The 25,387-nt window shown below is 38.3% G+C and overlaps 1 protein-coding gene across 4 annotated transcripts in view; it reads left to right on the plus strand.

Annotated features, from left to right (window-relative positions):
* The window catches only part of LOC103972783 (uncharacterized), a 36,012-nt gene extending 14,902 nt beyond the window's left edge, over nucleotides 1–21,110 (plus strand). Inside the window, exons 7-12 of one of the 4 annotated variants that reach the window (XM_018821117.2) lie at nucleotides 8,952–8,985; nucleotides 17,138–17,238; nucleotides 18,332–18,391; nucleotides 18,527–18,724; nucleotides 18,819–18,911; nucleotides 20,915–21,110. In XM_018821117.2, coding sequence (XP_018676662.2) covers nucleotides 8,952–8,985; nucleotides 17,138–17,238; nucleotides 18,332–18,391; nucleotides 18,527–18,724; nucleotides 18,819–18,908 — 483 coding nt within the window. In that variant the 3' untranslated portion in view covers nucleotides 18,909–18,911; nucleotides 20,915–21,110. Of the gene's footprint in view, nucleotides 1–8,951; nucleotides 8,986–17,137; nucleotides 17,239–18,331; nucleotides 18,392–18,526; nucleotides 18,725–18,818; nucleotides 19,328–20,043; nucleotides 20,677–20,914 lie in introns of those variants that run through there. The other 3 variants (XM_009387147.3, XM_009387146.3, XM_065172894.1) reach the window with 3 other exon arrangements.
* Nucleotides 21,111–25,387: the final 4,277 nt, after the last annotated feature.

A 25,387-nucleotide genomic window follows, 5' to 3' on the forward strand; every position in this document is an offset into this window, starting at 1 on the left:
TATATTGCTGATTTGTATTTTAAGGAGATTGTTAAATTGCATGGTATTCTAAGAACTATGGTGTCTGATCAAGATTCAAAATTTGTTAGTCATTTTTGGAGAACTCTTTGGAGGAAGCTGGGTACTTCTTTGAATTTCAGCAGCTCTCATCATCCACAAACCGATGGGCAAACTGAGGTAACTAACAGAAGCTTGAGAAATTTGCTTAGAAGCTATGTTGGTAATAATATTAAGCAGTGGGATGTCATTCTTCCACAAATTGAGTTTGCCTAGAATCGTTCTATCCATCATAGTATCGGTAAGAGTCCTTTTGAGGTTGTTTATGGTGCTAATCCTGTTAGTCGTTTGGACTTAATCTCTCATTCTACAACAAAGCAATTTAATGGAGATGTTGATGAAAGAGCTAAGCAGATAAAGAAGCTGCATGAGGGTGTGAAAGCAACCATTGAGAAGCAAAATGAGAAGTACATGCATGCTGCCAACAAACACAGAAATCATGTGGAGTTTAATGCAGGTGATTTGGTCTGGATTCATCTAAGGAAGGAGAGGTTTCCACCGGGCAAATTTGAAAAACTAAAACCAAAGGCTGATGGTCCATTCAAGGTGCTTAAGAGAATTGTCAAAAATGCTTATGAAATTGAGCTACCTGAAGATTACGGAGTATCCCCAACATTTAATATGGATGATTTAAGTCCTTTTTATAATCATGTTGATGAATCAAACAAGGACTTGAGGACAAGTCTTTTTCAACCTGGAGAGATTGACATGAGAGTGTCTAATTTACTACAATCTGATCATATGAACCTTGATTAAGATATGATATTGTTTTCAGCCAACAATGATGCCTCATAATCTTTAACTCAGCCCACTCAAATATGATAGCTCATCAGCATATTCCCTGCACAAAGTTAAAGCTGTTTCAAGGTGCTTTTCTTCATGACAAAGGAATGCATTAAAGGAGTTGGTTAGTAGCTGTGAACATGCCTTCATGACCAAGGAATGCATTAAAGGAGTTGGTTAGCAGTTGTAAACACTTAATTTCGAAATTTCCTATGCATGAATGGTTGTTTCATGCACTAGTATTTATTTTGGTGTTTAGGACTTAGAAAGAACTTTAGAAACTGATAATATCTTGGCAGAAGCTCTTTTGGAGAACTCTCTTAAACTCTGTATCTCTTGGATGCGTCCTTGAGTGGTGAGTCTTTTGATTTCTGTTTTGTATCCTCGTTTATAATCCTTGGGGTGGTGAATTTCTTTATCCCTTTGTGATTTTAACTTGGTGGTGAACTATTTTTTGATCTTCTTTAAGTTTTATCGTGAGTTCGTGCTTTTTCTATTTAAAACACTCATTCCAGCAAATACAATTGTACTGCGACTTTTCTTCAAGAGTTCGTTCTTTGTATACTGTGACATTTTCTATCTGAGAAACTGTTGCATTGGTTTTCTTTCGAAATCCATTCTGCATTTTATCCTCCCCGGTATTAGAATTGGTGCTGTACTAATACAAGATGGCCGCCCCCTCACTTATACCAGTAAGACGTTATCTCCTTCCCATCTCAAGATGCTTATTTACGACAAGGAAATGCTCGCGATTGTGCATGCGATGGCCAAGTGGAGACCGTGCTTGATCGGGCGACGCTTTTAAATCAAGGCCGACCATTAAAGCCTAAAATATTTCTTGGAGCAGAAGATATCTTCCCCCGAGCGGCAAAAATGGATAATAAAGCTTTTTGGATATGATTATGAAATAATTTACAAAAAGACGAAAGAGAATGTTGTTGCAGATACACTTTCGCGGCTACCCGAGCAAACTGAATTTTCGATCGTTTCACTTCCGACTAGCGACTTCCTTGATTATGATATAGTATTTTTTTCAGCCAACAATGATGCCTCATAATTTTTAACTCAGTCCACTCAAATATGACAGCTCATCAGCATATTCCCTGCACAAAGTTAAAGCTGTTTCAAGGTACTTTTCTTCATGACAAAAGAATGCATTAAAGGAGTTGGTTAGCAGCTGTGAACATGTCTTCGTGACCAAGGAATGCATTAAAGGAGTTGGTTAGCAGTTGTAAACACTTAATTTCGAAATTCCCTATGCATGAAGGGTTGTTTCATGCACTAGTATTTATTTTGGTGTTTAGGACTTAGAAAGAACTTTAGAAACTGATAATATCTTGGCAGAAGCTCTCTTGGAGAACTCCCTTAAACTCTGTATCTTTTGGATGCATCCTTGAGTGGTGAGTCTTTTGATTTCTGTTCTGTATCCTCGTTTATAATCCTTGGGGTGGTGAATTTCTATATCCCTTTGTGATTTTAACTTGGTGGTGAATTATTTTTTGATATTCTTTAAGTTTTATCGTGAGTTCGTGTTTTTTTCTATTCAAAACACTCATTCCAGCAAATACAACTGTACTGCGACTTTTCTTCAAGAGTTCGTTCTTTGTATACTATGACATTTTCTATCTGAGAAACTATTACATCAGTTTTCTTTCGAAATCCATTCTGCATTTTACCCTTCCCGGTATCAGAATTGGTGCTGTACTAATGCAAGATGGCCGGCCCCTCACCAGTAAGGCGTTATCTCCTTCATATCTCAAGATGCTTATTTACGACAAGGAAATGCTCGCGATTGTGCATGCGGTGGCCAAGTGGAGACTGTACTTGATCGGGCGACGCTTTCAAATCAAGGCCGACCATAAAAGCCTAAAATATTTCTTGAAGCAGAAGATATCTTCCCCCGAGCGGCAAAAATGGATAAGAAAGCTTCTTGGATATGATTATGAAATAACTTACAAAAAGACGAAAGAGAATGTTGTAGTAGTTACGCTTTCGCGGCTACCCGAGCAAGCTGAATTTTCGGTCGTTTCACTTCCGACCAGCGACTTCCTTGAGGATATTAAGATGGAATGACAAGAAGATCCGGAGACTAGTAAGATCATAACAAAATTGGAGGAAGCACCAAGCTTCGTGGCTCATTACAGTTGGGATTCAAAAGAATTGCGCTATAAGGGATGCATTGTGCTTGTGCCAAATTCTACTTGCATCTTCACGAGCAGGTTTTGGACAGAGTTATTCCAGATATAGGGCACTAAATTGAAAAGGAGTACGGCGTATCACCCACAAATCGATGGCCAGACGGAAGTGGTGAACAGGTGCTTGGAGACAACCCAAAGCCATCCACCAAATATGACTACCTAAGGAGAACTCCAAACCTAGTCAAGTGCCATTATTGATTGACCCACTACTGAAGCGCTAATACAGTGGGCGAACTTACCAGCAGAAGGTGTCACTTGGGAGAACTATGATGACTTGAAGATTAAATTCCCAGAGTTCATGGAATCTTAGCCTCGAAGACAAGTCTGATTTAAAGAGGGCGGGACTGTTAGGACTCTAGCTAGGAGAGTCCTAATAGAGAGGGGCATTCATGTAAAACCTACCTAAGCCGACCCCTATTAAAAAGGTGAGGAGGCTGGTTAGGGTTAGGAGGTTGTTTCTTAGAGAATAATTAGGAGTTGTAAAGGAATAAGAGTCTTGAGTAAGAGTCCTATTTGGAGTTGGTTAGAAGTAGGAGTCTTGAGTAGGAGTCCTATTAGGAGTTAGGGTTTAGAAGCCCTATAAATAGCTATGTATTCCTCCTCTTTTGATAAGCAATAGATGAATCTTTTCTGCAGACTTTGAGCAACAACTTGGAGGGAGGAACCCCTAAAGAGTTCCAAGGAGGCCGATCCCCTAAAGAGATCAACCCCAAGTTTAGAATCTGCAAGGGTTCTAACATACTTTTATTCGAGATTACATGAAGTAATTTTCTGCACTAATGCTGGACATACAGGATATGTCCGAGAAGGATAAGCTGTTTAGCTTCCTCGATGGCCTGAAGCCATGGGCTCAATAGGAACTGCATCGAAGGCATGTCACTGATGTGATCAGGGCAGTTGCGGCCACAGAAATGCTTACTGGCTTTGTTTCCTCGGAGGACTCAGGGAAACGAAAATAATCTTCAAGAAATCACCCTCCAAAATATTCTCGAGGGAAGGAGCCTAAGGGTAAGCAAAGGAAGAAGAGTTCCTATAAAGGGCCAAGTTCAAAAGGCAAGGCCCCAAAACTTGGCGGATGCTTATTGTGTGGAGGGCCGCACATGATGAGGGAGTGCCTATAGAAACATACACTCAATGCCTTAACAACTTCAATTTATCCCCCTAAATCAGACAAGGGCAAGGCTGACCCCGGATTGCCTAATTTATTATAATCTACTCATATGGACCTTGTTGATGCTATGGTATATTTTTCAGTTCACAATGTTACCTCATAGTTTTCAACTCAGCCCACTTAAGTATGACCGCTCATGAGCACATTCTTTGGATAAAGTTACAGCTATTTTAAGTTGCTTTACTTTATGACCAAGGAATGCATTAAAAAAGTTAGATACCAACTATAAAACATTTAATTTCAAAATTCCCTATAAAAGGTTGTTTCATGCACTAGTACTTATTTTGGCGTTTAGGGGTTAGAAAGAACTTTAGAAACTGATGATATTGGCAGAAGGTCTCTTGGAGTGCTCTCTTAAACTCTGTATGGATGCATCCTTAAGTGGTGAGTTTTTTGTTTTTAGTTCTGTATCTTTGTTTATTATCCTTGGGGTGGTGATCTATCTGTATCCCTTTGTGATTTTAAATTTGGTAGTGAGCTTTCTTTTCAATCTTATTAAAGTTTTATTATGAGTTTGTTTCTTTCCACTAACGGCTTTCTTCCGAAATCCATTCTGCATTACCCCCTGATATCAGTTTGGTATTAGAGCTAAAGCTTAGAGATCATGACAAGATGGAATGGAAAAGATATAGTTGGTGAAGGTAGTGGCCATGAAAATGATGTTGAGTCGTTGAGGCTGCAGCTACGAAGATTGCTGCATAGTCTACAAGAAAAAAATGAAATAATTGAAGAACTTCGAAATAGAAACAACCAGCATGAAATTGATGACCATGAGTTTACTTCTGATGATGATAGACCTTTGCATCTAAGGGAGTCGAGAAGATTTCGTAGTCTAATGTCTACGAGTTTGGCGGCACTACCTTCTCAGATCGCGATTTGTGCTGAGGATGGAGAACATCGCTTTGAGTTACTTCCAAACTCAAAAGAAACTCTTTCCAAAGCAAGCACGATAGCAGGACTTCCTAGCTGAATTTGATGACAATGGAGTACAAGCCCGGAAGAGCAAATGTCGTAGCCGATGCGTTGAGCCAGAAAGTAGAGTGGGTGAATGCCATGCGGTTGGAGGGCGGAGGCCAAGCAAGTCAGCTGCACTGCAACTTCCTTTCCAGGATCAGAGATGGACTGTATAGTGATCCCCAAGCAAAAACCCTGATGCACCTAATCAAAGAAGACAAGACACGACGATTTCGGGTCCAGGAGGGACTCGTCTACACAAAAGGGAATAGAGTTTATGTTCCTTGCGTGAACTCTTGAGAGAGTGTCACGATTCCCTTTGGGCAGGACATCCGGGCATTCATCGAACATTGGCTCTCATGGAGAGGGTCTTCTATTGGCCGAAGATGGGGACCGATGTGGAGGAATATGTTCGAATATGCCTTACTTGCCAACTAGATAAGGTGGAGCAGCGGAAGCTAGTGGGAGTTTTGGAGCTGTTGCCCGTATCAGAAAGGCCGTGGGAGAGCATTTCCTTGGACTTCATATCGAGCTTGTCGGTAGTAGGGGGACTCGGATCGATACTCGTGGTGGTCGATCGATTTTCAAAATATGCAACTTTCATTGCTGCACCTCTACACTATTCAGCAGAGGAGGCGGCCAAGCTGATGGTGAAGAATGTGGTAAAGTATTGGGGAGTCTCGCACAATATCATCAGTGATCGAGACGCTCGGTTCCTGGGACGATTCTGGACCGAGCTATTTAAATTATTGGGGTCTAAGTTATACTTCTCCACAAGCCTCAACCCTCAAACGGATGGCCAAACTAAAAGGATAAACTCGCTCCTTGAGCAATATCTTCGGCACTACGTGAGTGCCAACCAACGAGATTGGGTGAAGCTGTTGGACATAGTCCAATTCTCCTACAACTTGTAGCGGAGCTCTACGTCCAACAAGAGCCCCTTCGAGATCATTATAGGACAACCGTCGACTCCTCACACCTTGGCTATCGGGTATACTGGGAGTAGTCCATTAACATATCACTTTGCAAAATAATGGCACCGAAATGCAGATATTGCGTGGGCTTACTTAGAGAAGGCGACCAAAAAATTGAAGAAGTGGGCAGACTTAGAAAGGCGACTGCAAGAGTTCAAAGTCGGCGATTTGGTGTTGGTGAAGCTCCAACCAGCATCACTCCAATTCTTTAGGCACAAAGTACACAAAGGATTGGTGCGCAAGTATGAATGACCCTTCCCAATTATCAATAGGGTGGGCAACATCTCCTATAAGTTGCAACTACTGGCATGGCTCAAAATTCATAATGTTTTTCACGCTAGCAATTTAAAAGTCTCTCACTCAGATCCGCAAGATGCTTCCCGAAGTGTTCCAACTCGGCTACCCCCAACCAGAGCCTCCTACGAGAAGTGAGTTGAAACCATTTTAGCAGATCGCAAGATAAAGCTACCAAATGGAGTTGAGCTGATCGAGTACTTGGTGAAGTGGCGAAAGCTTCCCTGAACCGAAGCCAGTTGGGAGCTCGAAGATGCCCTACGACATGAAGCAGTAGTCATAAAAAACTATCAACAAGCGTCGATGAGGGCATCGATAGTAAGTGAGGGAGACTGTCACGAACGGTCATCACGCACCCGCAACAACTTTGTTCAACGAACCGTTCATCGCTTTTGCATGCTTGTACATATACATGACAGCATGTTTTGCTTTGGTTTTGTGTTTTGCTTGAAAAATGTAAGCAACGATAGGTAGTGCTGCAATGCGATCGCTCGTCGCGTCGGGCCAAACTGCCCCAAAATGGCTTAGTTTTCGCGTTCCATGACCTGTTTTCTGTAGACCGCACCCTCACGCAAAACGTTAGCCATCTCAGCACCCTGGAAACCCCCGGGTGGCACCAGGGGTAATGGGGCTTCGGGGTAGTGTTGGGCGTTAAACAATCTTCACAAGTTCGCACGTTAACTTAATGGGAACTTACCTTTGTACCCGACACCCGGTGAGCAGTTGTTTGCGGACTTGCAACTGTTCGTGCAACCCTCTATAGTCCCTGTTTTCTCCTTCCTCTCTTTTCTCTCTTGCACTCAAGGTGCTCGCTAAATTGCTTGTAAAGCTTCCCTCTTCGCGAGATGTCGGGACTTGTCCGTCGCTCGTTTTCAAACTAATCATCTTTTTGTTTTACAGGTCCTTTGGGACTTGTATGAGGTTTGCAATTAAGCTGACCCTTTACGGACGTATATGTTGCAAAGGCGTCTCATGACTTAGGCAATATCAGCTAAGTCCGAGGAGTTGGCACAAGGGTGCTTTACGACTTAGGCAACTCCAGCTAAGTTCGTGACTTTGCCCCAAGGGTGCCTTACGACTCAGGCAATTCTAGCTATGTCCGTGACAAGGCGGTATCATTCGGTATTGTAATATGTGATATATAGGCGTACCGCTCGGTACACCTGGCGTACCACTTGGTACGATGTACTATAAATAGCAAAGCTTGATACACTGGTACGGTACGAAATTTTAAACATTGATGTGAAGAATGCTATACTAAGCTAGCATGTTATTGGCATGGCATGTGCCAGCCAAATTTAAGTCATGATCATTTATCATAGGAGGTTTATTTAAATTGGTATGTGGTGAATTAACATATTGTTATCTTGGGGATGTGCTGTTGTTGCATCTTACCAATTTGAGAACATCATTGTGATTAATTTGGATAATATAGCAGGTGCAAAAGATATAAGGGTTATGAGGGAGGACTACAGTTTGAGCCAAAGGCTTATGAGAGTACAGATTTCATTTTACTGTAGATTATGGTAGTAACCATGAGCAATGACTTCAGTTTGAGTCAAATGTTTATTAAGTTAGGGATCTTTGATTTACAAAAGATCATGGTATAAACAAATTTTTTTTTCTCATGACTTCTTAGTATTGACCTTGACAATGTTCAAAGGAAGAACTTAACAATAATGATGTATTTTCAAATAAGAAGGGTCATATGAAATTATAGCTCAAAGGGTCATTATTCGTTAAGTTAAAGAAATTATTGCTCAAATGTTTTGCACTTGCATAGTCTTATTAAGTTGAAAGACATTATTGCTCAAATGAAATGCTAGTTTCAAAAGGAACCTATTGCTCAAATATAATTCTAGTATGATAAGCAGTTTCTGATTCAGTAAAAGCAACTGTTGATTAAAATAAAATAATAAAGCTTGTGCTTGTAAATCCTAATAAATAATACTATGATCCATTCTACCATCTTGTGCATTTTTATGCTGTAGGTCTGACTTGCTACAAGACTGTTATCATGCAAGATTTTTATACTATATAAGAGTTATTGGAGAGCAAAAGTTATGCACAGCTGTTAAGAGATGATTAAATTGTCATGTGAATCCTTTAAGAAGTTGAATTAAGCTAGGTGTCAAAGTCGGTCAATTTAATTCTCACATGAGGTATATAAACAGTAGTCGTTGATGGCAATGTGAATTTAGGGGAGAAGTGTTTAGATGATATGGAAGTTGGCATCATGTCTATAAAAAAAAGAAACATTATATTTATGAGATATAACAAATCCAATTTAAGGAAGAAATTCTTGGGAAGAAAAACAGAATAATATTTTATTTCAATCTGTAAAATTGATTGGACCAATGCACAGAAACACTGCTGGTTCATAATATTATTATTTAATGACATGCATGTTTCAGATACTTTAGATTTATATTCAAGATCATGTTGATTGGGTATCTAGTGTCGAAGTTCTTATGGAAATTTTTCAAAATTTCAATCAAAGTTATTTTGTCTTGACTGTAGGCACCAGAGTTGCTTGCAACGTTATTTAACATAGGTACACATGTCTGCCCTAACTTTTGTTTCCATTTCAGAATTTAATATGAACTTCTTTCTTTTGGTTATTTCTGTACTCTATCGTATTAAAATTGCTTTGTCTGGAAGATCCGGTGTTATTGTATGGTCATGGCATGCAAGCTCATCGATTTGGCAAATCCTGAAATTGGAAAATCAGGATGCAATGGCTTCTTGAGTTTTAATTGCATTTAGAGAACATGAACTCATGGTAATTAAGCAGCATCACTAACTTATCGATCCCAAACTACATTTGTTTAATAACTAAACATAATAAAGAATGATGACGATTTAATGTTAAAGAAAATGGAAGGTACTAGTACGAATTCGTGAACCACATTTGTTGTTTAATACAAAGGATAAAGAGTAAGAAGTATAAGTTAACTATGTCTTCTTTAATCAACATTTGTACGAGCCAATTGTATCTACATGATTTAGCCAGATATTTTTATTTTAAATTGTTGAATCTCGGATTTTGATGATGAAACCAATTGATAGTGTTTATGATTTGATTTGCGTTTTGAGTGACGCAGGATGCTTCGATCAGGGTGAGACAATTAAAGCAGGAAGAATCATGTAGGGCCGGAGGAAAACATGTCAGAAGATTGGACGTCGAGCCGAAGGATCGGTCGACATATCGGCAGAAGGCTTCGAGCCATGAGTTCGGGCATCGGGCCAAGAAGAGCGAAAATTGCGCCAAGTAAATCGGAGTTGCGGAGGTCAACTGGTTGATTGAGCAATAGGCTGCAAGAGAGGGCGATGCGTCGAAGATTCGGACGAAGCGCCGATAAACCAATGACATGCCGGACAAAACTTGATTTGCTTTGTAATAATTGTCTAGATCGAAGTAGGTTTTATATGTGCAGGATTAACTACGATAGAAAGACATAAAGCAAAATGAAGTCCCGGAGTCAAGAACGCGATTTCCTTGGGAGTTCGAGAGTTCGTCGGAAGTCCGGATGTTCGTCGGAAGTTCTGCTGGAATTGACCGAGAAGTCCAGGAGCTTGCCAAAAAAGCTCGTTGGAACTCGTCAAGAAGATCGTCGTGAAGTCTAGGAGCTTGTCGGGAGTCCGCTGGAACATTGCCGAGAGATCATCGGAAGTTCGCCGAAAGATTGTCGGAAGCTCGCTGGAAGAAACCTAGACTTACGGACTTGTTTAGCTTAGTAAATGTCTTAAATTTCGTAGTTAGCACATAATTAGGATTGGAATTGGGCCAACCCAATTAGGGACCAGTTGGGCTCATGTATAGACTGTGTTGGGCCCAATGAAAGGCCCAAACAATGACCCAACAGGTGGCACCGTCGTGGCACAGTCTCCAAGACTGTGTCAGGCGGTGGTATCACCAGTCTGGGCGGTGGTACCGCCCAGACATAGTCTCCTAGGCGATGGTACTGCCCAGCGATAGTGCTGCAAGCGGTGGTACCGCCAGGACCTGGGAAACCCGGGATGAGACAGTTTTAGGTTCCAAGTTTGAATCAACTTAAGGCCTATAAATATCCCTCTCATCCCTGGTTAACTTACACAAGCACATAGAGCTTAAAAGTGGGAAAACACTGTTGCAATCACTTGAGAGATACCCTCCTCTAGTCTAAGTTTAGAATTTTGTTTAGGAGGAGTGAGTGCTTGTAAAGGTTGTCTCCTAAACTTGTGAAAAGAAGAAGAGAGGTGTAAAAGGTGGTTGGTCTTCGCCTATTGAAGGAAGACTGATAGTGGATGCCGGTGGCTTCGACGGAAGAGGAATCAGTGGAGTGGATGTAGGTCACGACGACCGAACCACTATAAATCGGTTTGCATTCTGTTTTTAATTCTCATATTGCAAATTGATTTACTTATTTTGCTCATTACATTCTTGCAAACGTTTTAAAGTTAAACACCTTCCGAGATCGATTTTAATCGTACGAAGATTTTATGAAACCGACGTTTTTACCGCTGCACTAATTCAGCCCCCCTGTAAGTGCCGACTCGTTCTTAACAATTGGTATCAGAGCCATGTTTTTCTCGTTTGGTTTAACACCTAAAGAGAAATGACTCTTTTCGGTTTTCAAAAGGGTCACTCTCTCATTCGTTCTCCCATGTTCAATGAGACGGACTTCAAATATTGAAAAACTCGAATGAGAGTTTTCTTTCTTTGTTGAATCTCGATTTATGAAATATAAACAAATTTAGTTTTCAAAATTCTTCTCTTCCAATGAACGATTGGAATAAGTTGGAGAAGAAGACTTTTTCTTTAAATGCAAAGGCTATGAATGTCTTATTTTGCACTTTAGACAAAAATGAATTTAATCGAATTTCTATGTGTGAAATGACTTTAGATATTTGGCACACTCTTGAAATCACACACGAAGGCACGAATATAGTAAAAGAGTCTAAAGTCAATCTGTTAATGCATGATTTTGAACTTTTTCGAATGAAGCCAAGCGAAACCGTTGTTGACATGTACACCCATTTTACGGATGTCGTCAATGGTTTAAAAGCTCTTGGTAAAAGTTTTTCGAATTTTGAACTCGTTAATAAGATCTTAATATCTCTTTCTAAAAATTGGGAATCAAAAGTAACAGCAATACAAGAATAAAGGATTTAAATAAATTTTCACTTGAAGAATTTATCGGGTCCTTCATGACTTATGAAATAACTCATGATGCACTTGACGAACATGAGAACCACCTTCCAAAGAACAGGAAGGATTTGACACTTCGAACAATAGAATACCACTCGAGTGATGACTCAAGTGATGATGATGACATTGAACTTCTCACAATAAATCTTAAAAAACTCTTAAAACAAGAATCAAAGAATAAAAACAAACTTAAAAAGAATGCAACTACTTGCTATGAACGCAAGAAGAAGAAAGCACTTTAGGACGAAACGAGTACCTCCGAAGAAGAGGAGCAAACCGATGAAGACGAAACAACAAACTTCGCTTTGGTGACTCTCGACAATGAGGTAAAATACTCAAACAAAACCCCCTCAGTTTATTTTGAAATTACTTGATGCATTTCATATGTTGCTTTTAAATTAGTATATAAAATATAAAATATAAATAAATAAATAAAAGGGGATCATGCTTTTTCTTTTCTAGCTAATTTTGAAAATGAGAATGATAATTGCATGCTTTATGAAAATACGACAAAATATTAGATTTAAATCTAATCCTATGTATGTTTTTAAGAAAAAATAATGTGTATCTAAATTGATGATTTTCGATTTTGATTGAAAATACTTTATGAAATCATGTTTGATGATATCATGCTTAATGAGTTTATAATTTGAAATTATGAATGTTATACCTTGAAAACTTGAAACCATGTTTTGATTTCATGCCCAAAGTAGTGATGCATAATGATCATGCTTAATAAGTTTAAATTTCGAAATTATGCATGATGATTTTTATGATTTATGGATTATCGATCTTTGCCGTAATGAAAGTTCCTTTTCGGTTTTAAACGTTGATGCATGTTTTTATTTGGCATAAATGAAAAAGACATGCTTCTATAAAATAAATCACATGAATTGAAACAACTAAAAAGAGAAGCATTTTTCTTGAAAATTTTTTTTTCTCTATCTTATCGATTTTTCACTAAGAGATTGATAAAATTGTTTATGTTATTTTGAATATCTTAAAAGTAATTTTGATGATTTAACGATTTGAATTTGAATGAGCTTTATCTTGATTTTAAGAGATTTATAACTTGAGATTTCTTATGCATGAATCAAGATATTATATCATTTGATCTCCTATGTTTCTTTTTGCCATTTATAAAAGGAAGAGATTTGTTGAAATAAATCATGCCTTGTGATATTTATGATTTGATATTAATATCTTTCATGTCATGATTTTCATATGACACCTTTGTATTTTTATGATGACTTAAACATTTACACCATTATGTTCTTCCCTTTTTTTTGCTTATTTACAATGATAAAAGGGGGAAAGAAAATAGCTAGCATCTCAAGAGAATCAAATTTGCTAGCTTGAATGATAAACTTAGACATGTTATAGCTCCCAAATGCATAAATTATTTTTATACATTTTTTGGGTCATGATCTTGATTTCTCGAATTTTGGACTTGATCTCTTATTTTTTATGATTGAAATAATGATTGGAATATTGATGTAATTATGAATGATGATTTGTGCATGCAATGATGAAATATTCATGATGAAAAATTGTTTTGACATTTATGACTTGATTTTTCATCTTTGTTATTTATCCTTGTCATGATTTGAAGATTGTAGTAAAGGGAAATGAATTATACTATTGTATTATTATTCCCCTCTTTTTGCCAATGATAAAGGGGGAGAAAGAATTGCTAGCGTGCACATCATGAAAAGGCAAACTTGCTAGCTTGCTGCTCATCTCAAAAGAGAAGCAAGAAGTACTATCTTGTAAATCTCAAGAGAAATAATGTTTGCTAAGTTACATTTCAAGAAGATGCAAAAATAGTCTATCTTTCGCTTCTTAAAAGATGTAAAATTTTGCTAACTTTCATATGTGTAAAATTGCTAGCTTGCATAATCTAAAATGATATAAATTTGCTAGTTTGCATGTTCTAAAATATTGTAAAATTCACTAGCTTGTATGATATAGAACTTGCTATCTTGAACATCACTAAGAAGTGATATCTTGCCTATCTCAAGAAGCAAAACATACTAACTTGTACATCTAACAAAATTTACAAACTTGCAAAACTCAAAATTTTTGCTAGTTTTCATGTAAAATGATGTAAAATTTTGCTAGCTTGCGCTTTGCCAAGGAAGCAAAAAATTGCACTTCTCAAAAGAGAAGAAAATTACTAGCTTGCATGATGATAAAACTGGAGATTATATTTATTTTGCAATGATTTGAACTTGTATGTCTAAAAACTTGATAGTTGCATTTCTCCTTTTTGTTGATGACAAAAGGGGAGAAGTATAATGTTATGCATAAGTTTATGATAACATGTTGCTTGGATTTTTGAATCCAAGAGTTCTATCAATATGACATATTGATAGGGGGAGTTTGTTTAAACTCCGTCATCAATTGATTGTCATCATAAAAAAGGGAGAGATTGTTGAATCTCGAATTTTGATAATGAAACCAATTGATAGTGTTTATGATTTGATCTGCGTTTTGAGTGACGTAGGATGCTTCGATCAGGGTGAGACAATTAAAGCAGGAAGAATCATGTTGGGCCGGAGAAAAACATGTCAGAAGATTAGACGTCGAGCCGAAGGATCGGTCGACGTATCTACAGAAGGCTTCGGGCCAAGAAGAGCGGAAATTACGCTAAGTAAATCGAAGTTGCGGAGGTCAACTGGCCGATTGGGCAATAGGCCGTAAGAGAGGGCGATACGCCGAAGATTCGGACGAAGCGCCGATAAACCAATGACATGCCGGACAACACTTGATTTGCTTTGTAATAATTGTCTAGATCGAAGTAGGTTTTATGTGTGCAAGATTAACTACGATAGCAAGACATAAAGCAAAATGAAGTCTCGGAGTCAAGAACGAGATTTCCTTGGGAGTTCGAGAGTTCGTTGGAAGTCCGGACGTTCGTCGGAAGTTCTGTCGGAATTGATCGAGAAGTCCAGGAGCTTGCCAAAGAAACTCGTTGGAACACGCTAAGAAGATCATCGTGAAGTCCAGGAGCTTACCGGGAGTCTGTTGGAACATTGCCGAGAGATCGTCGGAAGTTCGCCGGAAGATCGCCGGAAGCTCGCAGGAAGAAACCTAGACTTACGGACTTGTTTAGCTTAGTAAATGTCTTAAATTTCGTAGTTAGCACATAATTAGGATTGGAATTGGGCCAACCCAATTAAGGACCAGTTGGGCCCATGTATGGATTGTGTTGGGCCCAATGAAAGGCCCAAATAGTGACCCAACAGGTGGCACCGTCATGGCACAGTCTCCGAGACTGTGTCAGGCGATGGTACCGTCAATCTGGGTGGTGGTATCGCCCAGACATAGTCTACTAAGCGGTGGTACCGCCGGACTGGGCGGTGGTACCGCCCAGTGACAGTGCTACAGGCGATGGTACCTCCCAGCACAGGCGGTGGTACCGCTAGGACTCGGGAAACCCGAGATGAGACATTTTTAGGCTCTAAGTTTGAATCAACTTGAGGCCTATAAATATCCCTCTCATCCCTGGTGCACAGAGAGCTTAAAAGTGGGAAAACGCTATTGCAATTACTTGAGAGATCCCCTCCTCTAGTTTAAGTTTAGAATTCTGTTTAGGAGGAGTGAGTGCTTGTAAAGGTTGTCTCCTAAACCTGTGAAAACGAGAAGAGGGGTGTAAAAGGTGGTTGGTCTTCGCCTATTGAAGGAAGACCGATAGTGGATGCCGGTGGCCTCGACGGAAGAGGAATCAGTGGAGTGGATGTAGGTCACGACAACCGAACCACTATAAATCGGTTTGCATTCTTGTTCTGCTTTTAATTCTCATATTGTAAACTGATTTACTTACTTTGCTCATTACATTCTTGCAAACGTTTTAAAGTTAAACACCTTCCGAGATCAGTTTAAATCGTACGAAGATTTTACGAAACCGACGTTTTATCTTATTGTTTTCTTTTTCATTACATTCTTATTGTTTTCTTTTTCTTTTTCAATTTACCTCTATCTCTCTCAACATGTCTTAATCAACTCATCTCATTTATTCATGACACTTATAGGTTTTGTTTGAACACATCTATTACAACTAGAACAATTTTCTGTCATTTTATCTTCTATCAGGAATATATCTAATTGTTTGCAAATGTAGAAATTTCATATTCCTTCTTCCTAGTGCGTTTACAGAGCAGCCTCATGTCTATTCTATCTTCTAAAGCTAAACAAGTTATTAAAACTAAAATCTTTCTATCTTCTTTTCTTCTCTTTCTTTTATTTACTAGCTAATGCCTCATATGTGTACTCGTAAGGTGTAATTTAGTGCAGAGGAATAGAGGATCCATCTAGTTATGAAATCCTAGATCAAGGGTATTCATACCCATCTTTTCTCTTGGTCTCTCTCAGCATAACAAGCAACTGGTGGTTAGCATCAACAGGATGGAAGCTTCTCCATCTCTTCTTCACTGGACTAGCTGATTCCAGTTTAAATCATCTGAGCCCAGCCTATTTTTTCTGAGTTCAATACATTCCCCCTACCAACACCCATGTACAATTGTGTGAACACGAGTCCAATAGGGTGATCGGATAATTCAAATATCATAGGTACTAGCACTGACCAGTACTATGCTACTCAGTACCCACTAAAAAAAGGGGAACCAAGTAGAGTAGGAAAGAGGCATACCCACTGTCTGGTTTCTTGTTGACTTGGACTGAGAATCTTCGAGAGAAGCCTGCCTTTTCTTTATCCCTGTGAGACAAACCTTAAATCCTGCATTTCAAGGCCTTGAGCCTTAAAATCTTAAATGTAAAAAATAGCTGTCAATGGTATATTACCAAATGGTGTCTGATTTATTGTTCTGGGATGCCATTTGAGTCTAGAATAGCCTAATTTCTAAACTAATAATAGCTTTCTTTAAATGTAACTATCTTTCTCTTGCGCTGATATTGTTGATTGCACTACATAGCAAAACTTCAAATGCTCTCTGTCTTTCCTGTCCATTTTTTCATTTCTTATTTCTTTGTCCTGTTAACATTGCTTATTTAATTTGTTTTAGATGCTTTATCATGTCTGATTGAGTAGCAGTTCCTTTTTTCAATAGTTGTTCTGATGAGACATCATCTACCTTAAAGTCAAACTCTATATTGATCCGTAATTTATTATTATTTTATACACGATCTGCTTTGTTATCTCTAAAATATTGGATCTTTGTCCATAAGTCCCAAACACTACAATATGCATGCAAGGAGTCTTCAATGACAACAAGAAAAGGTCCTAGCATGCTTTATATTTCTTGTCTGTAATGTCTCCTTTCATAAATTATTATGTTTAAGCTGTTAACAGATTAAAATCCAAATTTCTTTTGTGTTTTAGTTGGTTTTGTGACACTAAATCTTGTATCTTAACTTCTCTCTTGCATAGATGCACTTCTACCGAGTCATAGTATGAAAAACCACATGAAAGCTTAACAGCTTGCATTTAAGTTCTACAAACTTGGTAATTCCTTTTCAACATTTTAAGGCATTTGCATTTTCTTGGCTTTTATAGGTTCAACAATTCTTCTTCGCAAACTTCCATCTATATTTGATGGAACTGCAAGATTGAAAGCACAACCACAAGTTCACACTAAAGCTACTATGGCTCCAAAGGTAATGAAGGGTGGAAATGAAAGTTGATGGCTTAAGCAATCAAATTGCTTTTTTTTATTTTGTTTCAGATTTGATTTTTGGTTGATTTTTAGCAAGCCTTTGGAATAGGAAATGGAAAGTTGATTTTGTTTCAAAAGGTTCATTTTGGGTCAGCTTATTAGGCTTGGATCTGCATGTAATATTCATCAATGATGTTTCCAGGGAAGAAAATTTTTCTGATAAATAGCACATCAGAAAACCCTGTTGATGGGTAAACATCATGGTCAATAATTTGAATATAGAGGAGGTGCAGCAAATCTATGGAGCCATATATACATTCAGATACAAATCTTGGTGTTAAAATCAATGTTGATATACAAATTTATAAAAGTGACATTTTCCTGAATTATTACATGCAAAAGCTGCAGAAGATTATGACCAATACAAATACCAAACTGCGACATGTTTAGATGCAAAAACTGCAATGTCAGAAGTTTGAAGGTGCTTTGTCAGCAAAAAGAAGACTGTAAGGAAGGCTCCCATAAGTGAATCTAAGGTTCAGAAAGCTTAATTGAGGGGGATAATTGGTAAGAGATGAAAGTATTTGAATGAAATAAAGAAGAAGACACGAAAAGTGGATATCATCATCCATCTTGGTTAACATGGTTCTATGTTAGATACAATTAGGTCAAAGAGTCAAACAAGCCACGAAGAGGCTAAAAGATAAATGTATAAGGAACTGTTATAGATAGTAGCTGTTGATACTTACCCAGTATGCTGAAGCAAGTAAACCAACTTTGTGCTGGCAACCATAAATTAATTTTTATAAAGATCTAGGTTACCTTATATTATCTTCAGATCATCTGAAATAAATTTTCAAAAAGCTTTGGTTGGTTATTTATGAAGTTTAAGAAATAAAAATGCAAAAGCTGTTTGACATTAGTTTTTGGTTCTCTTTTGAGATAATAAATAGTCAAGCTTGATATTAATTGAAGGCTTAACTCTTTAGTTTCTGTTTAATACCTTTGCTGAGGTATCTCTATTGAAGTTAGTAATTTTAGAATGTCCTTACATTACACACAGTGATACCTCATCCTTTATTTCCTTTTTATAGTTAAGCAATGATGAATCATGGCTATCATTTGACCAAGAAGCTAAAGTGATACATAACAAGGTAAAGTTGATGTGTACATATTTATAAGTGATTATGAATCCACTTCTCATGGATTTCATTCACAGGTAAACATGGCAAGGTAAATATGATGAGTTTCAGTACATCTGTATTAGTGACTACGATACACTTCTCCAGGTACGGGCATTTGCAGGGTGGCCAGGAACTCGGGCCAAATTTCAAGTCATTGACATGAATGGTCATCCCAATGTTCTTGAGATAAAAATCATCACCACAAGGGTTTCTGATGCTTCTGGCTCAAAGGAAAGCAGAGATGAGATAACTTTTGTTGGAAGTGCATTGTTGGTTCCATGTGCCGGACATTCTTGGCTTGAGGTCTCTCTCTCTCTATTACACGTTCACACTTCACATTTGAACCTTTGTTTGGTAAACCATTATCTGATGATCCTTTTGCTGTTAACTTTACCAGATACTGGAGCTCCAGCCTCCAGGAAAGAAGGCAATGAGCGCTCGTGATTTTTGGAATGGCTTGCGGGGTCAGAAGCTGAAGCTACTGTAGGAGGTTATTCCAAAACTTTGCTATTACATGCAAAAGTTTCTCACTTTTTCTTTATTTCCGTTGGCCAACTGCATTTTCAGTTGTTTTCATTGGTCAGAAATTAGAAATGTGCAGCTCTTCTCATGACATGGCCTGACCTCATATCCAAGTTCCAATTTGTTATTGTCCCTAGCTTGTTAAAATAACCTTGCTTGAGGCTTCGTTGAAGGCTTCATATCTGAACAAAATTTCGTTCATCTCTTCCATATTCTTTTACTGAAGAAAGTTCAACCTCCATGACTGCAGAGCTGGAGTTTTTTTAGATGTTATCGATGGTTCTTGTGCTTTTGATATCCGATGTTTCAAATTCTCTTTCTTTTTGGTGGACCAATGTTTTCTATGTTGCTGAAACAAAAAAGAAAAAAAAACTGTTATACTCTTGTTCTATGATCTTCACATCTATTCAGCACTTCAATGTTCACAACATTGGTACGACTTTCCAGCACAAGGGTCTCTTTTACTTTTAAATTTGAAACTACTATCAGTCTACCTGCTCTAAATTTTTATCTGCATTTTGTATAAACAACAAGTTCATTTTGGTGTTGTATGTCAAGGTTTACAAAACCGTTCGCTCTGGTTTGGTATAGGAGGATTTTATCAGTTTGACAGCTTCCTGACATGTAAATCAGGATAAACCAAATAGTATGCTCTGTATAGGACATGTACCAACTGATACGGGACTTCTACTGTTCAATACACTCAGTGCAGCATTTGCATCGCTCGGTATAGGACTTGTATCAGATAGTAACTTTATAATTTTTCAGTTTCTTTTCAGTTTTTTTTTTAACTCGTCGTGCACTGGTACATTGACACATGGTATGCCTATACCTGAAACTAAAAACCTTATTAGATATGCTCACAAGCACACATCAAATATAGATCTTATCTTTAATGGTAGTTTGGTTTTCCATCTTCTGTTGGTTGTTCCATTCAAGATTTTTAATTTTGAATCATATCGCTCGTATCTAGCGGTACGTATCGATTCGCCAGTAGACTAGTATGCAGACCGCTCGCTACTTGGTGATACCGTCGATTGGGACTGTTTTCGTCTTATTACCACACGAAATTGATTAGTGAGATCGTCGCTGTCTCGTAGGTATTAACCGAGGGAGAAGGAAGAAGAGGGAGAAGGAGAAGAAAAGGGAAAATATGGAGATTCGACGTCGCTCTCCCTCAACGATATCGATCCGTCGTCGTCCTCTATCGCCAGGCGTCGTAGATGAGATGTTGCCTTCTCCTTGTCTGAGGCAACGACTTTTCCTCATCCGTGTGGAGAGAAGCCTCGACGATTTTGCGGGAAGAAGAAATGAGGCGACGTTGCGGGAAGCCTCGACGACTTTTCCTCATCTTGTTTTGGATCAAGCATAACTTGGGCCCCTTCATGTGCTAAGTAAGAATATGGAACTGATTGAAGTTTGTTATAATGATTTGTGGACTCCCTACCATCATTCTTACAGAAAGAGAAGACGGGCAATATGGTTGTTCTCTTGGGATGAGAAGCCACACTTATCTTGGCACCTTCAACACCTGCCCACAGTTCATGCAATCAATTCTCTGCTCCATGAGGCCAAACCCCTGGAGAACTTGAGATTGGAGGCAAATTCTTCATGTGGGTGTTTTTACCATGATTAGTTCCACATTTGGTGTCTGCTATGTTCTCGTTTTTTGCTTTCTGCAAAAAGGAAAACTACAATTTACCAGAGCTGGTGGAAAACTCTCCCCCATCCCATGTTTATTGTTTAGAATAAAGTCTTCTTCAATCTTAATTATGTTACCTAATTTAACCACAATTCTGTGAGGAACAACAAGAACATGATTCAAGAAAAAGAGTGGCCTAAATACATTGCTAGAATATTCTATATAACATGAGATTATAAGAAACTGATGGTTGCTATAGACTGAATGCTCTTATGCTTGCTTCTTAACTGCCTTCAGTTGCTCTCTCTATTACATCCCTTCTTTTGTAGGTCGACACCATGGGACACTAAACATGACAAGCATTCCAGAAGTTTCATGGTAGTGGAAGTTTACATTTATCTCTTGTTTCAGATATAAAGAAGGAAACCAACTCTTGTCATAAGTAAACATGACAAACCTTTCCACAAGTTTCATGGTAGAGGAAGTTTAGAAGACCATTCATCTTTTGTTTGAAATATAAAGAAGCAAAACAAGACGCAAGATTTTATTTGTTGATGAACACAAGAGTATAGCTAAGTCTTGATGTCAATTGTTAAACATATTGCAGTAGTGAAGTGGATTTTGAGATATCTCAAAGGGAGCTTTACGGTTTGTTTAAGCTTTGGAGGTGGACCACTTGTGTTGACAGGTTACACAGATGCAAGTATAACAAGAGATATAGATACGAGGAAGTCCACTTCAGGTTATGTACTTATTTTTGTAGGGGGAGCTGTGTCATGACAATCCAGGTTGTAAAGGTGTATTGCTCTCTCCACCACAAAAGCAGAATATATTGCTGCTATAGAGGTATGCAAAGAAATGTTATGGATGAAAGAATTCTTACAAGAATTGGGGCTGAAACAAAAAAATTATGTGGTGCATTTTGACAACCAAAGTACCATCCATTTGTGTAAGAACCCAATGTTTCATTCCAAGTCAGAGCATATAGATGTCAGATACTACTGGATTCGAAATGTATTTGAAAAGAAACAGTTGCAGCTTCAGAAAATTCACACAGATGACAACGGAGCAGACATGTTGACAAAGACCTTACCAAAAGAAAGACAGGAGATATGCCAATAGTTGGTTGGCATGACTTCACATTGAGGAGTCTTGGGACAGCCTCCCTTATGGGCTGAAGGGGGAGGTTGTTGGGTTGACAGCCCACATTCATCCCAAGGTGGGCTTTATCAGCCCACAGCTCATCCTCTCTTAACTTAACCCTAATCATATTAAGGGGGGTATGGTGGCTACGAAAATAAGCATAAAAGGGTAGCAACGAGGGCAGCAGGGTATATCTTGGCAACAGCAAAAAAGAGGAGAAAAAGACAAAAATCCAAGGAGAAAGAAAAGGAAGAAAATAAGGACAACGTAGAGAGACTGTTCTAAATCATCCAACAGTGTTCTCATCTCAAGTTAGATCAAATCTACAATAGATTCTTACTGTTATTACTTAGAGAGAATTAGGGAGGATTTAGAATTTTGAGCATAGTGACGTGATCCTTGTATCCCTCTCTTGTGATTGTTGCTAGGATTTTCGGCAAGAATTGAGATTTGTATATTCATTATTCTTATAGTGGACTATCTCTAGTTTACCTAATGGTTTTTACCGTTCACATTGGAGGGGTTTTCCACGTATATCTTGGTGTTTTATTTGATTGTGCTTCTATTTAATTCTGCTGCGTGTTATAATCTATTAGTATTTATTCATATATAAAAATTTATTCCTTTTTATATCCCATCGATATACTCTTAATGCAAATGAGCAAAACATCAATTAAAACACCACGATTAAAGGCCGATTGAGAATAGAATACTTTACGTAAGAGGGGAGGATCACATGGAACTCGATTTATTTTGTTGACTTTGACCAGCTATTGGTCTTTGTTTGTTTGTTCGTTTGGTGGAATCCTCCTCCATTGATGACGTTGCGAGGTGAACGTCATGGCATTATAGTTTCTTAAACAATATATTGTTTCTTAATAAACCTTGCGAGGTGGTGGACATATTTCATATTTTTATGTCTTCTTAAACAATAAATTAAGCCATCCTTAAAAAACATAATTGCATCAATATATATATATATATATATATATATATATATATATATATATATATATATATATATATATATATATATATATATATATATATATAATCTTAATTTAACATGACAAATAGGGTGGAGACATGGCTTAGTCAACATTGTTCATTCCTTGTTAGCTTCTCTCTCTCTCTCTCTCTATCTATCTCTGTTTGAGAATAATGGACCAAGGCTTTCAGCAGAACCACCACCACCGCCACCTTCGTCGATAAAATCAATCTGTCTTCAATGGGGATGGAGAAGAGGAAAAGGACAGGAGAGGACGGAGGCGATGTGTGCGACGCAGAGGCAGACCGAAAAGGGGAGGAAGAGCACTAGGCGGTGACTGACGAAGAGGTGGTGGAGTTCTTCACCATCCTTCGGCGTCTGCATGCGGCGTCCAAGAGCCTCACCGGAAGAGGAAGCCACGGAGACAAGAAGAAGAAGAAGAAGAGGGAGGAGGAGGAAGCCAAGTAGAAGGTGAAGAGAGAGGAGGAGGAAGCCAAGTAGGCGACGAGGTGGCCTCCGCCGTTCACTTTGGAGGACTTCGATGCCGTCGGAGAGGGCAGTGTCAGCTCCGACGGAGTGGGAAATGATGGTAGGAGGGTGGCGGAGGAATCGATCCATTGTGTTTTTCTCCGATTTTTGTTAATTTTATTTCTTAAAATTAAGAAATAAAAGACTGTTGAGAAAAAAATTACATGCAAATCAATGATTGTACAATTATTGATGAACTTGTAATTTGTTTCCGACTTCTTTGGAACATCTCGTGAAACATTCTCTTCATTTCCAAAGCTGTGATTACTGTCTTTTAATTATTGAAGATTCAATCAAAATCTTTAACATCTTGGTTTGATAATCATTATTAGTTAGAAAAGAAACCTTTTGGTGTCCAAGGATGATCAAGATTAAATCTGTCATCCCCAAAATGTCCGGTCAACCTTGAACGTATCAATTGAAACATTAATAGGAATAGATGGGTTGGGGTTCATGTTCATCCTTGACTCTACTACCAAATTTAACATGATTTTTGTATTTTAAAATATCTAAAGCTGATGATGTTTATCTAAAATTAAATTATAATGTAAAAAACTTTAATACCAAAATTGAGATAAAAATTATAATATAAGAAATCTCGATGATAAGATAAAAATTATATATAAGTGAGAGTAGAGAGTAAAATAAAAATAATAATTATAAGACTCATCAAAGGTTATCTCTTAAGATTTTGAATTTTGATTGATATCTAAGTAAAATCTTTAGTATGTTATCGGGGCCACATAATCTAATAGTTTTTTTTTTTCATTTTGCTTTTTTGAGTTTTGAGTTGAATCTTTTGAATTTTAGTTCTTTTCAGGCTAGTATTACAGATTAATTTGTATTTAATTTTGTGCTCAAATAATTTTTTAGACATAAAACTCTGACATTTTAATCAAAAGAAGAGCAGATTTAAGATGAATTGTGAGCTTAAGTCTCTTCCATTGAGCTCGACAAAATTTGTATGAAGCATTTAAGTAGCTGATTCAAATGAAGATGCCGATCCTTTCCTTATGATGAACCAAAGCATGCAATACAAAGCTTGGATTCAGAAATGGTGTTTGCGGTCTAACTATTTCACATTTAAGTTGGCGATAAGAGATGATACACAATAATCAAACAGAAGAGAAAATCGAAAGACTTCTCCCCTACTGTAGGATCATGATCGAGACGACAAAGAAGACATTTGGGTTCAAACAGATCTACATAGAGAATCCTACTTCCAATGGTTTCTCTCTCAGCATCAAACAGATCAAAAGCTCTGTATGCCAAGAATCTCCTGTTACGAAGAAATCAAGAACAAGCTTCAGGTGATTCGATCAATACAAAGCCTTCTCTCCTCTTCTCCTCATAACCTAGACACCAAGAACAAAGCTCTCTCTCTCTCTCTCTCTCTCTCTCTCTCTCTCTCATCCTAGTATGCACAACCCACTTATTCAATGAACACTAAGGAACCGTAATATATATATGCTGGGAAGACCGACTCGGTTCATCTTCATCATCTGTTGTGGAGGGGGTCGGAGGAACTCGGTACCCTCCTTTTGCTATCTTCCATGCCTGCCGTCGGAAAAGGCCGGGGAGGTAGCGGTCTCCGCCAGATGAAAAACGCCTGGCCTCCACTGTGGCTCCCGGAGCTCGCCAGAAACAACTGAGGGCCAGCAGCTGCAGGAGTATTCTGGAAGTACAGCCAGAAGCTCAGCAGTAGCTGCAGCGTCAGCAACAGCCCAACTCCTCCCTTCCTCCTCCTCGTACAACCGGCCGTCGACATCCACGCGATCGCACCGTTATCATTCCCGAGTGAGTCTCTTCGCCTGAGCTCCACCTGCAAGACGACGACGAAGGTCCTATGTTTGAAATGAGAGGAGACGTGCAGTATATAGCTTGTCATGGGATGTGCGACGGATCTAACAGTTTCTTCGTTGCCATTGACGTTAGTATTAATATCAGGAATGCCATCCCAGGTTATCACTTTCATGCCATCAAATGCATAAAGCTTCAGTTTAATTTTCCTAAATGTCAATACCAGAATTTTCAGTAATCCCTTTTAAATCTTTGCAGAAAGATTGATAGGATTTAAATGTTGAATAAATACTTAAAGAAACATGATGTTTAATGTGTCCGTTTTCAGGATAATGTAATGACA

This window comes from Musa acuminata, chromosome BXJ3-11 (assembly GCF_036884655.1).
Source record: "Musa acuminata AAA Group cultivar baxijiao chromosome BXJ3-11, Cavendish_Baxijiao_AAA, whole genome shotgun sequence".
Taxonomy (NCBI): domain Eukaryota; kingdom Viridiplantae; phylum Streptophyta; class Magnoliopsida; order Zingiberales; family Musaceae; genus Musa; species Musa acuminata.